Below are 15,669 nucleotides of genomic sequence, written 5' to 3'. Positions count from 1 at the left end.
GTGAATTTGTAGGTTGGCCGTAGCTTTCCCTTCCGGTGGAGGGAGGGAGAGGAGGAGGAGGAGGAGGAGAAGAAGAAGAATATGGAGGGGAAACGGGCGGTGGAGGTGGATTTCAAAGACGCATTGGATGGCGAACGTCCCATGTCCGAGGGGATGCCCGTTCATTGAGGAAGAAGCCAAAACAGGGCAGGCTCAAGCTTATTTGAGGTCACAGAAAAAAATTTAGGCCATATGTTTAAAAAAATCCTCTCCCTGTTTTTTTTTTAATTCAGATTTATCGAGAATAATAGATTAAAATTTTTAACAAATTAAAATATTATTTTTAAAAAATATTTTTTTTATAAAATTCAATTTTTTTACTTTATGTTGCAATGTAAAAATTATTAATTAAAATTTTATATTCATATTTTGATAACCTAATTTAGAGAAGTATAAATTTTACCATATTAAATAGAGTATTATTATTAGATATAATAATACACCTCAAGTCTATAATAAGTTTACAATTCACTTAACTAAAAAAAATTGTATTCAAAATTATTTAAAAATTAAAAAAGATAAAAATATGTCTAATTACTTAAATGAAAGAGGGAAAGAACAATCCTTAAAAAAGAAATAAAATTGAGGAAATAAAAACAATGAAATAGGATAACAATAGAAAAAAAATTCATGCTCCCATTCTCAACTTATCATTGGCAAAGCACAAAAAAATAAATAAATAAAAAATACATATACAAAATGATAAAACTCAATATAATCCTTAAAAAATAAAGATCGCAATGAAACTAAACTAACCATTATCATTTATAATGAGAACCTTTTTAGGCACAGAGCAAAAGAGAAAACAAACTGTATTTTTCATTACCTAAACTAGAGTAGTTGTAAATGATAGAATGGATCGGAGATAAAGAGAAAATCAAACAATCTATGACTGTAAATATATCTAAATAAAAGTTAAATTTAAGATCTATCAAAGAAGTGAAATGGTAGAGTTATATAACTCGTTATTGCTAAAAAATAATTAAATCTTCCATTTTAATTAAACATAACATGGATGAATGCATCAATATTTGAATTTAATTAAGGAGCATAGTAGTACCAACCATATCAGTCTGTTAATGTTAGGCGTGATTTCTCTTCTCCAATCTCAATGAGTAAGAGAAGCATAGAGAGGGGAAATTGGGAAAGGGATCAAAAGAGAAAATATCACCAACAAGGCAACAAATGAGAAACACAACAAAAGTAAGCTAGAATTGAGAGATATTGAAGAGGAATAGATTAGATTTTATTGTTGGTGCAACATCCCTCAGGTCAAGGTTGACCTGGTTGACCAAGCTGAGTTTTGGTTTGAGTTTAGATGTTTGACAATAAGAAATTGATTGAAGAAGAGTCAAGTAGGTCAAGGTTGACCGGATACTTGACTGGGAAGTCCTAACTGGGATGTTAGGCAGATGGGAAGTCCAAGTGAAGCTAGGTGAAAGTCCTGGTGAGTGAAGCCAGGTGAAAGCCCTAGTGAGTGAAGCTAGGCAGATGGAAAACCCTAGTGAGTGAAGCTAGGTGAAAGTTCTGGTGAGTGAAGCCAGGTGAAAGCCCTAGTGAGTGAAGCTAGGCAGATGAAAAACCCTAGTGAGTGAAGCTAGGTGAAAGTCCTGGTGAGTGAAGCCAGGCAAGGGAAAATCCAGATGGATCAAGGACGATCGGACATCTGGTGTTGGGAAGTCCAAGTAGGTCAAAGGATTGACTGGATACTTGGCACGAGGAAATACAGATAGGTCAAAGGGATTGACCGGACATCTGGTGGAAGTCCAAGTAGGTCAAGGGAGTGACCAGATACTTGGCATGAATAGATAAGTCCAAGTGGGTCAAAGGGATTGACCAGACACTTGGTGGGAAGTCCTAGCAGGTCAAAGGAGTGACCAGATGCTAGGCATGATGTACCAACAGGTCAAGGTTGACCGGATGTTGGTTTGAGAGGCTTGGGACTTGGTTTTGGGCAAAAACCAAGTACTGGATCGATCAGTGGATCGATCCAAGCCTTTCCTAGCGAACAGAGAGCCTCTGGATCGATCCGTGGATCGATCCAGATGTCCCAATCGATCAGTGGATCGATTGGGACGCGGCTGCTTCGCACGATAAGCGCTGGATCGATCCATGGATCGATCCAGGCGTTTTTTCCAGAGCACAGAGGCGCTCTGGATCGATCCGTGGATCGATCCAAAGCCTCCCCGATCGATTGGGAACATTCGAATCGATCAGGATCCGACCGTTGGCGTCGATAAAGGCCGTAGGCGCATGATTCCTTCGGCATATCTTCACCGATTCACTCCAGATCTCTCGCCAACTCCTCCACAGCGCTCTCAAAGATCAGATCGCCAATTCTTGAAGGATCTTGGAAGCTTTCCAAGTCAAGAGGCGGATCAAAGGCAAGAAGAGAAGCTAGGGTTAGGGTTTTCTGTACTCATTGTAAGCTTTGCGCTTGTATTTTGTTTCCCTTTTCTTTCTTCTTGTACTGAGAGTCTTGTAGGGCTTCTCCGCCCTCGGTAGTTACCGAAAAGGAGTGTTTTCATAGTGGAGGGTGCGTGCGTGGTGTGGATCCTTGGACTAGTCACCTCTTGTGAGGTGGATACCAAGTAAACCAACCGTGTTAGCGTTGTGTGATTGTTTCTTTGTATTTCCGCTGCACATCTTAGAAGAAACAAGCAACGTCGAACAACGGGCACGCGACGAGCTATTCACCCCCCCTCTAGCTACTTTTGGTCCCAAAATAAAAAAAAATCCATAATTAAAAATAAATTTAATTTGTTAAAAAAAAACCCCTTAATGATTCTATCCATTGGAGATCTTTGTGAAATCTGAACCTTTGATTAAGATTAAGATCATGTAAATATTTAATCATTGAGTCATATTCTATTCTCTTTAAAACATATACATAAAAATATAATTAATATATTAAAAATAATGACCATAATTTTTACAAAATAAAATTATGCAATCTTTTATAATGTGGACCTATTCTTTTCCATTCTCTTTTAAAAAAATACATATAAAAATATATTAATACACTAGAAATAATGAACCCCAATAAAAATTAGGACCCTAGGCATAGACTTTAATGGCCTATGCCTAAAGCCGACCCTGAGCCAAAACTATTTAAAGCAAAATCAATTTGATGCACAACAAAATCCTTAATTAAAAGCATTAAAACTTTGCTCGGGCAATTAATCAGTTATTTAAGGATCAAATTTTAACTGCGACATGTTATAGGGATTTCTTTCTCGTGAGATAGAGACTCTAAGAATAGTGATTGCTTGGATGAGCTTTTGCGAGTGCTTTTTGATTTACCTAGTCACCGGTGGAAAATTTTCGTGAAACTAAACTCGTTAAAAAATCATTAAAAACTTTATGAAGGTCTAATTTTCTTAGAGCTTGTTAAAGAAACATTAAAAACTTCATGAAACTAATAAAAGTTCAATATTTGGGGTCTAATTTTCTTAAAACATTGGTATCACAATAAAATAGACTTTATAATTAGTGTTGATATGGTGAATACGGTGGGACACCTGAAGTTGGGATCGAAGTCAAGAAAACATATTGATGTGACGGTTAAAGTTAAGGAGGGATCAACACTTAAGGCTAGTACGGTTATATATCTTGGCCGAGTGATTTAGCTAATCGGATCTCTAGTTCGATTGGATCCTGAGTCCCTCAGTATTGATGGAACCCCAAGTTGTAGTAGGGCATTTTGGGACTGAGCCCTTTCGATCCAATCAGATATGCTAGGCGTAGGATCCGACCAGACTCTTTGGCCGGGCGGAGACCTAAGTCTTTTGGTTCTATAGGATATGTTAGGCGTACGGCTCGACCAGACTCTTTAGCTGAGATGAGAGGTCGAACGAAGATCAAGTTCTCAACAGAGTCATCATTCCTTAGCCAACTCGACCTCATCTGCTAACGAGGTTTGATCGGATGATAGAAGGGACTTGGTCAGCCTACCATTAAAGTATATTAATGGTCCATTAATTACCCAACGACCTAATATTTCTTTTTGATGTTTTGTATAATAGTTGTTAGATAATCAAGGGAATATTTCTTGTGCAATCTATACGATGAAAGTTTCTACCTACAAAGCATAGAAAATGATGGGTCTATTTTCAAAAGGTATCAGAATGTCAGAATGGTTGATTCTTTTTTTGAAAATACATCGATATTCGTATATAGAGGAAAAATAACACTATATAAGGAATTTCCTCCAAAAGGCATAGGTACGCAACATTAGGCACTAAGAGCCCTCTGTTCATTTTTTGTTGCTCATTGTCTTTTATTTCCTCTCGATCACTTGTTTAACTTGAGCGTCGGAATACCTGTGTTAAGACATCTTCCTAGTCCGGTTGTTGATCTTTTCTTTCCTCTATGTTCCCTTTTAACATGCGAGATCATGCGAGATCGTGCAACGCCCTCTTCATTGAGCTTAAAATCTTCTTATGGTTTATATCAAAATCGCCTAACCTGCTCTCCGTCTTCTCTGATTTCAAATAGGATCAAGTGTTTTTGCACCATCGACTCCTTATTTCTTAGTATACTGCTGGAATGTATAAATATATGATAGGACAACTTAATGAAAACATCTATTACAATTTGAGGTCAAAGAAGATGGACGGGCCCTCAATAGGAAAATAGTTGAATGAGAAGAGATTTACACAGGAGAAAAGAAAATTAACTTAGGTAACGTTAAGTCTGGAATGATCAATTTTATCCTATAAAAATTTTTAATCGGTTACTAAGATAAATTAAGAAATATTTATGACGGACGGTCCAAAAGTCTAACATCCCCTAGTTACAAGTCATATTTGAAAGAAAAAATTCCCACAAATACATCGTAAATGGAAATCGAACTTAGATGTCTAAAAAATATTTGAGCACCGTTACCATTTTACCATAGTCTCAGGGGCGAGATTTACATAAGAGAAGAACCTTACTTAGGCTGCCTTACCAATCTACTTGCCTAATCAATTTATTTAGCTCACTCGATCAGCTCAATTTAACCTATGTGTTTGACCTAATCGACTCGCTTTGAGCAACTTGACTAGCTCTCATGACTTGCCCAATTCACTTGGTCTAGAGTACCAGTGTGACATGTTAAATCCATCCAACTCATTCAGTCTATTCAGTAGACCCAGCTTGATCGACCCGTTTGTCCATAGGACCTGACCTATTCAATAAACTTAATCAACTCATTAAATTTGTTCAGATACATCCTATCTAGCTCCCTCGTTTTATTTAAATAAATTTTAATTTTAAAAATAATAATGATTTATAATTGATAATGGTGGAATATTTTTTTTTAAAAAAAAGTTTAAATGGATTTGACCGGTAATGACGAGGGGCCCCATCAAAAGTAAGTCAAAGTAATGAAGATTGGTTGATGTAGAAGACAAAGTTAAATGGGGTATCCAAGTCTGTCAAGTGGACCGGCTATGTCTAAGCGGGCCGGCTACGGCTGAGCGGACCGGCTACGAGCAAGCGGACTAGCTACGCCCGAGTGGACCAGGTACCGTCGAGCGGATGGTACCAGCTTAAGAGACAAATAAGCTAGGCCTTCCCTGGCCAGGTAAAATTATCCTCTGACCACAAGGAAAGATAAGCAACAATTGGTCTCGCGAACCAGGCACCACAGCCGGTCAAACTGAGATAATTGAGGACAATAAGGAAACAGGGAAAGAGACAAGCCAGCAGGCCTAGTGGACACTGCCGAGTGGAATAAGCTCGGCCGGGCGAATGCCAGTCGACCGTGCATGATCTCGTTAAATATCTTATCATATCCTTTTAGGAGTTTGTGTCGCTGACAGCAGGGTATGCCCCATAAGTAAATCGTACTTTGGAAGCTTCCAGACTGTCACATCAAAGGAATGCATGATTACTTAAAGAATGATATTATGGACACTTTTTGACTAGGACATCTAAGAAAATGTGCCTACACTTTGGAAGGCATACACACACCCTACGGTGACATTATAAAAGAGGTTCCCATCTACAAGGAAAGATACATGCGCAACTTTATCTTCTACATCTCTTAGCTATAATTATCCATTTTGTTTCTCGTCTAAAACTGACTTAAATATTAGATTGCTAATATCGAGAATCTCTTCCCGGCCCGACACTAACATTTTCATATTACAAGATTACTTGGAATCTTCGTTACGTTAACCTTATAGTCATATCCTTACCTTATCATCCTTATCAATTTTAGACGGGATCCGGATTAAATGAGCTATCATTCCATCTCAATTGTTAATCTAAATATAAAATGAAATCTTTGTATATATATATATATGTCACGTGTCTCTACAGACCTCGGGCGTCGGAATTCAAGCAGAAAGTTTTTTTTTATTTTTTTAAAGATATATTATATATATTTAATATTTAAAATTTAAAAAAAATGTAAGAATTAGATTATCATGAGTTTAAGCCAATAAAATTTTTCTATAGGGTTCTGATTTCCCTCAAGTTATAGTGTTCAAAATAAAAAATTTTAGATGCTCACGAAGTATATTCTATGTATTTAATCTTTAAGATTTTAAAATTTATGAGCTGAGTTATACTGGGTTTAAACCAATAAAATTTTTCTTCTAGAATTTAGATTTCCCTTGGGACTTATAGTATTCAAGAAAAAAAAAATTAGATTTCACAATATATAATTTTATTTTGAGGAGTAATGTTATTGTTATTTTTTTAAAAGCAAATGTTGATATAAAAAAAAATTGGAATGCAAGTGTGATCTAATATAAGTCAAACTCTTAAATTTTAAAATCTTAAACCATTAATATACCTTACGAGTATTTAAAATTTTTAATTTTAAATACTATATATAATTGAAGAGGAAAACCTAAATCTTAAAAAAAAAATTTATTAACTCAAATTTATTATAATACAACTCCTAAATTTTAAAATTTTAAAGTCTAATATATATAATATACTAATAAAAAAATTTAAAAAAATAAAAAAATATGGTACTGTATCCAGACACATGAATGAAATTCAGAAGTCTATATTCAATCCAGATAATTGGGATCTACAGCGTCGCGTCACAACAAGTACGCGGCCGAGCATTCCAAAGCAATAGATATATTTCGTTAAAATTAGATTTCTCAATTTCGTTCGAAAACTGCAAGTCAGCAAAAATTGAGTAATTACATAAAATAGCTCCTTGAATTTCACTCCAAGACATGCAAGACACTCTTGATGCACTTTCAATCTCCGTAAAGTACTGCCATCTTTGTTTTTATTTTTTATTTTTTATATTAATCTATAAATTTGATTATTCAATCGGACTAATCTTAGATAATTAATCGTATTCAATAAAAAATTTTTATCAACCATTATCATAAATTTTTATGATGCTAAATTTATGATGCTAATGATACATCACTATTTAACTCTTCAAATTTACTATTCAAATTTACTAATCCTAAACGTAACTAATTTGGTCCTATAAAAATTTTCTACTAATCATTAGGATAAATTTGAAGATGTGAACAACACGCCGCTCCGCGACTAGTGTCCCAAGATTATCACATAAAATTAATCCATAGTGCATTGTAACCAGAAATTAACCAATGGATATTTGGTTAATTGTGAAAGCTCCTTACCATTGCACCATAGCTTGAGAGCACAATTGGATTTTTTTTTTTTTTATACCGAGTATCAAGCTCTTTAAATTGACTAATCTTGAAATGATCGGCTCAGTTCCATAAATTTTTTTTTATTAATCATCAGAATAAATTAAGAAGTACTCATAGAATCCATCCAGATGACCAACATTAGATCCATATCTCATTGAAAAAAAATTACTAAAAAAAAATCTAGTACACTACAACTAAGACTCGAATCTTAAATATGTTCATTATTCTTCAGAGTACTGCACCATTGACATGGATCGTCATTGAGTCTATTTGAATGGAAAGTAAAGAGTAACAAAGCATATCTTGCCCAATTATTCATGTAGTCATTGAAATGTGAATAAGTTTAAGGGCTTAATACCCAACAGATCAATTCTATCCCAACTTCATCAAGGTAAAAATTTAGACATTGATCAACCTCATCAATTTTGGGCTTTTGCAGACAAGATTCTCACACAACTTAGCTCACTAGATTCAAATGGAGAAAATTTTCCCAGACTCTGATGACTACGGTTGGTACCTGACATGGATACAAATGAAGTTCATCAAGAGTCCAAGTATCTAAAGCCTAAAAAATAAAAATGTACAGCTACAACCATTTGCCAGCTTGCCAGCTAAAATAAAAATGTACAGATAAAATAAAAATGTATCTTTCATTCTTTTCCAACAATCTTAAACTGCAAGAGATTTATAAGATTTAACTCGCAATTTAGGAAGTAAAGGCAAACCTATAGATCAAAAGTGATTTTAACTACAGCAGCACGGTTAAACTCCTTTACCTCCATTGCCATATATTGAAAATTTAACAAGTTCTGTGTGACTCTGATACTGGTATGGCTGCTGCTGACTGTTCAAGCATGGACAATCCCAACTGGCCCTGCCTCTACTCCATGCTTCAAAAAGCATCAACAAAATTTGATGATAACAATGAATTTGACAACAAATTTAGTGAGTGCACACAGCAAAACTAAACAAGCACGCACAGAATCACATGTCATACGTCTTCAAGAGTTCATCTCAATCAAACCAGAGCCTAAGTTTTACTAAGAATAGCAAATTTGGAACAACCTACGGAACTAAGACAACACTCTTATTGGAAATACATATTAATTATAGGTCACTGCCCTTGTGTGCATGGCTAATCTAACAAACAGTAATATCAGCATCAAACTGAAGTTGACTAACAAAAACCTTCAAGTTTGATAACACGAAAAAAAATTAAGAGAAAATATCAGGATTGAAAGTAATATAGCATAGAAAAAGACAGTACAAATTCAATCTTCCTCCTTTTTACTGTCACGGTTAAGAGTGAAAGAGAGTCCCCCCTTTAGGCCCACATGTTCAAATAGGACTCACCCTCCTGAACAATCATAAACATCAAAGATAAATACACAAAATTAATTGGGAAATGGCTTTTTGTACCCAAAAAAAAATCCTCTAAAATAGCTCAGCCTACTGCTTGGGTTTTGCATGCACATGATTTGCTCCTTATAGTCTCTACTCTAGAAAAGGTGAGAATCCAAATAAATGTGCCACGAAGAAACGTTCATTACTTTTTAGGAAGAGATTCTACTGTCACATTACTGTATCATGCTATATGTTACAAGTCATGTCTGATTGGCAATTCTAAAAGGACAAAGACTAAGTATATTCAATTGTTCAACTTAGCAGTATACATAACAACCAAACTCACATTCTGTCACAGAAGTGTTTGCAAAGGATGAATACAATTGGAATTAGGCTTGAGATATACTGCATGAAGATAGCGATTTAGCTTCCACTGCAGATACTGATACCAATCCTTGAAACCATATATTAAATCATTACAAAACCAAAACATGTAAGAAATTTCGCCATTATTTACACCCGTCATGTTCTGTAAAACAGTATTGGCTCATCTTTACCCAACAAATTCATTCACTCGAGCATAAACAAAAGAATCTTTTCCCAATAAACTTAGCAAGAGTGATGTGCACGACAAGAGCAAAATGAACATCAAGGTCATAGCACAGGTACTTGAATTGTCATGGGCATGGAGACAGATACATCTCCATTCTGGTAATTTGAACTCCTCAAGGCATTATTTCTCACCAATGTATTATTTATACTCCAATCATTCCCATGTGTTGCTGTTGATGACTCGCATCTCTGGCACATTCTAACAAGCAATGCAGCCTTTCTTCTCGCTCTCTTTGTGCCAGTGAGCAAGATGGTCTGAATTAAACCACTAAACATTGGCATCTTAGCTACATTCTGTATCGCATTTAATCCTCCACGTCTGCACATTTCTTGCAAAGCTGCAATTGCATTCTCCTTTGCCTTAGGGGTTCCCCTTTTCATTAACCCTACCAGATTTGTGATTGCAGTATCGTCACTTGCAATTGTCTGCGCTAGAATGTGATGCCTCATAAGCAATGTCAGAGCTCCAGCAGCCTCCTCAGCAACAATTTCATCTCTCAAAGCTCCCGCCAGGGCTGAAACTGCTCCCATATTCAACATTTGGGACCAGCTCTCAGGATGGGTTGAAAGATTAAACAAGGCCATCACTGCATCTTTCTTTCCCCTTGGGCTTCCCTGCATCAGCAAATCAGCTAGTGCTGCAACAGCACCATGCTCATCCACAATCATCTTCTTGAAGTCATGGACAGCAGAGAGGCTGAACAATGTAGCAGCTGCATTCTCCCTTGCCTCAGTAGTTAACCCATATCTCAGAACATATACTATTAATTCCAAACAACCATTCTCCTCCATAATCGTTCTCTTGTTTTCATCATGAATAGATATGTTCAATATTGCAGTCAGGGCATTCTCTTGAGCAACTGGATTTGTAGACCGGAAAAGCCGGTAGAGAGCTGGGATTGCTCCAGCCTCTGCAATGAAAGACCTATTCTCCTTCCCGGTTTTTGCCATTAATCGGAGTTCACGGGCTGCAACAGCCTTCACTTCCTGCGAACCAGCTGATAATTGTTCTACCAGCATTAACACTGTGATTCGGTTAGCTTTGATTGCTGCCTCACTGGCGCATGATGCAGCAATGCTATCAATTGAAACTCCGGCGCCTTCAAGGGTTTCGTATGGAAGGCTGTAAGCAGCACACCATTGAGAAATCAAGTTTCTGAGGCCTCGGTTTGGCACAAGCCTGCTATCTGTAAGAGTCTGGCCCGAATTAGGGCAAGTCCGATGTCCCTCTTCTATCCATTGGCTAATGGAAGTGCGATCATAGGTCTGTCCAGTGGAAACGACAACCGGATCTTTCATCAGGTCAAATGAAATCGTGCAGCAAAAGTCCTTCGGGATTGCCAAGGAGAAATCACTACTTCCTTCACGCAAGCTACTCCCCTGACTCAACAATCTTTTCCTCGAGAACTTATACACATCGATGAAGGGCTTATCGACTTCCACTTCGTGGAATCCAAACAGAAAGAATCTACAATACCGGGTAAGCGCGATGGCCCCGCTCACGACGGAAAGATCGATGTCTTCATCTTGACTAAGCATCCGCTCCTCCAAAAACTCGATTTCCGTCCGGCAAACCCCAGTATCCTGGATCCCCAAAAGATCGACGAACGTGTTCCGTAGCTCCTCCGGATCCGGCACATCGCCAGTCTCGAACCGAGCCAAGAAAGAGTGGATCTTGTGCCGTAGCTCTTCCGCCTCGGGGTCGACGAAGAACTTGGATCGCCTACACTGCACACGGAGGAGATTAATTTGCTCCCGGACGTCAGCGGCGAGCCGAAGACTGTAGAGCGGGAGGACGTCAAGCGCAGTGGCTAATTCCTGTAAGATGTCGTGGAAATTCCCGGAGATCTGAAGATTCCGCAGCAAAAGCCAGAGCCGGCTCGACTGGGAGCAGTATTCCAGCAAGAGCTTGGCGCGGTAGACAAAGATGTATAGCTCGCGGAGACAGAGTACCGTGGAGGGAGGGAGGGAAGAGGAAGCCACCGGAGCGAAGGATTCCTTGAGCGACTCGAAGAGGAAGACGAGAACCCGGAGCCTGCGGACGAGGGATCGGGCGTTGCAGCCCTGGAGCCGAAAGCTGCAGCGGGCGGAGGCGGCCACGACATCCGAGCAGAGGGCGGCGAGGGAGTTGATCAGGGCGGCTCCAGAAAGGCCGCTCGGGGAGAAGAACGCGCCGGCGAGGGGGAACCGACGGCGGCGCACGGAGAGGTAAGCGAAGGGAGAGGTCATGGCAGATCCCCCGCGCCGACGGCGATCAAATTCCACGATCGGATCCTGGCCGATTAGGGTTCGTCTTCGGCGGATGGTTGGTGTGAATGGATCGGGGATTTTTATTTTTATTTTTTATTTTCCTGTCGACGCTTTTTCTTCCTTTTCTTCCAACCGGTAGCTGCGTGCGTAGTTCGGGTTTTTTCTAAATTGAGAGATGCGTGACGTGAGGCGATTAAATCAATTTCCACGTCTCGATTTTGCGTGGAAAAAATAAAAGCAGCGATCGTCGAAGCCGGCACCAGCTCCATTATTGAGGGGTAGTTTCGGTATCCGAATCTGGTTCTGGTCCAATTTTCCAAATCTACCATCCATTCCGTGGTCATGTAGAGGGTAGTTTCGTCACGACACATCGTCGGGTAACGTGATCGCTAATGCACGGCCGCAGATTGATCAATTGGGTAAAAGTCAACTGTCCGCATTAATGACACGTCAATGCCTGATATTTCTTTTTTTATTTAAAAGGGAAATATTAAAAAATACCGCTGAAGTTTAACCGTCTTTTCGTAATGACACCCGACGTGTTTTGTTGATATTAAAATATTCCGCAATACTTTTATTTTTCTGTTAAAAATATCAATAAATTATCCTAAAATCTCACGGCAAATTTCAACATTATAATCCGTCATTGCGTCTGAAAATATATATATATATCAATTCACTTAATTCGTTATCTGTATACAATCTTATATAATTACACTTAATTAAAATATATATATATATATATATATATATATATATATATATATATATATATATATATATATATATATTAGATTTTAATTTAAATAATATTAAATTAAGAAGAATCATACTTCATTATAAACTTTTTGTACATATATATTATCACGTATTAAAAAAAAAAATATGTACATAGAAATTATGATGAATTTAAAAGAAATTATCTTTGTTATAGGCTTCTTGTATCTATATTTTACCATGATCCTAAAAATTATATATATAGGTAGTGTATTATATTTGAGTTTAAATGATATTGAATTTAAGATAAATTATATCTTATTTTTTTGAACAATAATATATTCTTTTGAATTTTTTGTACCTATATTTTATAACAACCCCTCGAAATTTATGTACAAGTAATAATTAGGTGAATTAATGTGGATTAAAAAGTGGAAACAATTATTCTCTAACATAGGGATTGATAGTACAGTTGAAACTTTACATAGAGATTTTAGGACAACTTGCCCTTAAAATATCTCATGAATTATTTATTTTATTATCCAAATATCACTTAAATTTTCCATTTATGTAAAATTTTTAATATTTTGTAAAGATGATATTTTTATGAACAATTTCAATAAGATGGGCATACAAGATGGACCAAAAAAAATCATAAATTTTTGGGAAAAAAACAAAATGATGCCTCTATTTTTTCTGTCCTATATTAATTTATTATAAAAATGTACTCCATTCTTTTATTAAATAACACAGCCAAGTAATGTTTATTGTTATTATTATCTCTTTTATCTTTTTCCACTTAAATCAATGTGTTGTAGTAGCTACAAAATATGTAGTTTTTATATAGTTTTAGCCACCACCTTATTGTAGTTGCTATAATATAAAAAAAATTAAGATTAAAATCGTTTAAACCTCTAAAAATAATTTAAACAATATTTTTTTAGACTGAAACTTAGCTATTACTGGTTTCACCTCATAATAAGTTGTAGATGTCTGAGCAAACTTCAATTTGATATATTGTGTGCCTCGTGATACAACCCAAGTTAAAATGTATGATCTCTCAAAGTTTACCAAGCATACATACATGCTATAATTGTTGGGCCGTGGCGGCCGGCTAGAAGCAATAGGGATCCTCTGGTCCGTAAATTGCGGACAAGGGGATGACCCACTGCATGGGAACCTTTGATTTGGATGGACCCCGCCTATTTAAAGGTGGGGTCCATCCAAATCAACGGTGTAAAAAAATGGACCATCCTCTGGTCCGCAATTTGCGGACCAGAGGATCCGTGCTCGGCTAGAAGAGGGGGGGGGGTTGGATATATAGCCTGAAAATAAAACACAAAATATTTCTCGAACTCTTAAACTAACACTTGCATAAATTAGCTAAAAGAAAATAAATCAGAAAAGACAAGGCACACCGGGATTGACTTGGTTACAACCGGGGAGGTTGTTAATCCAAGGAAGATGATCGCACTAAAAACTCCTTCGGGCGGAGAAGCCTCGTACAACGATGAAGCGCACAAAAAGAAACTAAACTACAGACGAAGTACACAAGTGTTGAAAGAATTGCTTGAGTTCTGATTGTTTAAAAAGCTTCGGGACCAAGGCTATATTTATAGCCTTGGTCGGGGCGCCTTGAGGGTTCCGGGTGCCCTAGGGTGGATAAACTTTATACCCAACATTCAGATTGAGTCAAAACTCGATCCTGTGAAAAAGTCAACTTCGGATGTCCAGAAGAGTTCCGGGAGCCCCAGAGGGGTCCGGGCGCCCTGGACTGTTCCGGGCGCCTCGGTTGGAAAAGTCAACCCCATTGACTTTTTCCAGCCTCTCGCTTGGGTGATCTCTGCCATCCGGAATAGGGCTCACCCGAACTCAACTTCCGGTCTTCTCGAGCAGGTTTTCGCTCAACTTCTCGTCCCTCGGAATTGCCGCGTGCTTCCTTCTCATCCGCCAGCGTACTCATCCGCAGTCTTCATCCCTTGGTCGCACCCCGTGTCGACCTTCTCGCTAGCTGCGTCTCTTGCTCCTTGAGCAGTCTTCCGCTCCGTCTTCCGCTCCGGCTTCTCGTCCCTCGGAACCATCGCACGCTTCCTTCTCGTCTGCCGGCGTACTCTTCCGCAGCGTCTCGTCCCTCGGACGCACTGCGTGTCGTCCTTTTCGCTAACTGCGTCTTCCGCTCGACTACCTGTGCTCCTAAGCTCCTGCACACTTAGACACAAGGTTAGAAATACACAGAACCTAACTTAACTTGTTGATCACACTAAAACCACCTTGGGGTTCCAACAATCTCCCCCTTTTTAATGTGAGCAACCCAAGTTAAGCTAGGGTTAAATAGACATGAAAATAAACTAACTAAATTTGGAATTAAATGCAAAAGGATAGAAAATTGTCAACCTCCCCCTAGACTTATACTTTTCCTTCTCCCCCTTTGATCACATAAAAATTGGAGTTCCGAAAAGAATCTAAGGGTAAAAATTTCTGACTTTCTTAAAAAAATTCTAAGTATGAATAAACTTTAAGTTAGAGAATTTGCAAAAAAATATTCTTTGAAAAAAAAAATTCTAACTTAAAAAAAATTTAAGTAAAAAAATTCTGATTTTAAGAAATTTTGAAAAAAAAAAATTTGAAAATTTTTCTAAGTAAAAAATTTTTTTAAAATTTTTTAAAAATGTTAAAGAAAATTTTTTAAAGCATTATTAAATTTTCACCTTAATATTTTTATCAGAAAGTTAATTAAACATTTTTATTTCAATATTTTAGCTTCCAGGTCGTGGCGTGACACTAGACCTTCTTGGTTATTGGAGCAACAACCACTTCCTTAGATAAAGCCTCATAAAGAAATTTATTGTTTAATTTTCTCACTAAAAGCACTAATTTCAATTAAAATTTAGGCTAAGCAAGATTTAGGAACCCAATATAGGTGCCAGCCTATTGGATTAACCAAAAATTTCTTAGGGACATATTTTCTTGAAATATTCCTAATTTGTCCCTAGTGATATTTATAATACCAATTTAAATTATTAAACTTTCTAAAATTTGTATTAGATAGGCATGCACGATTTTTCAA

The 15,669-nt window shown here is 37.3% G+C and overlaps 1 protein-coding gene across 1 annotated transcript; it reads right to left on the bottom strand.

Moving 5' to 3' along the window:
• Positions 1 to 9,299: 9,299 nt before the first annotated feature.
• Positions 9,300 to 12,033, bottom strand: LOC121991847 (U-box domain-containing protein 17-like). The gene has a single exon (XM_042545906.1). The coding sequence runs from the start codon at positions 11,862 to 11,864 to the stop codon at positions 9,678 to 9,680; it is 2,187 nt and encodes a 728-aa protein (XP_042401840.1). The 5' UTR covers positions 11,865 to 12,033; the 3' UTR covers positions 9,300 to 9,677.
• Between the last annotated feature and the right edge of the window lie 3,636 nt (positions 12,034 to 15,669).

Source organism: Zingiber officinale, chromosome 6B, assembly GCF_018446385.1.
Source record: "Zingiber officinale cultivar Zhangliang chromosome 6B, Zo_v1.1, whole genome shotgun sequence".
NCBI lineage: Eukaryota > Viridiplantae > Streptophyta > Magnoliopsida > Zingiberales > Zingiberaceae > Zingiber > Zingiber officinale.
Note: the sequence above shows the minus strand (reverse complement) of the source record. Positions and strands in the feature narration are given on the sequence as shown.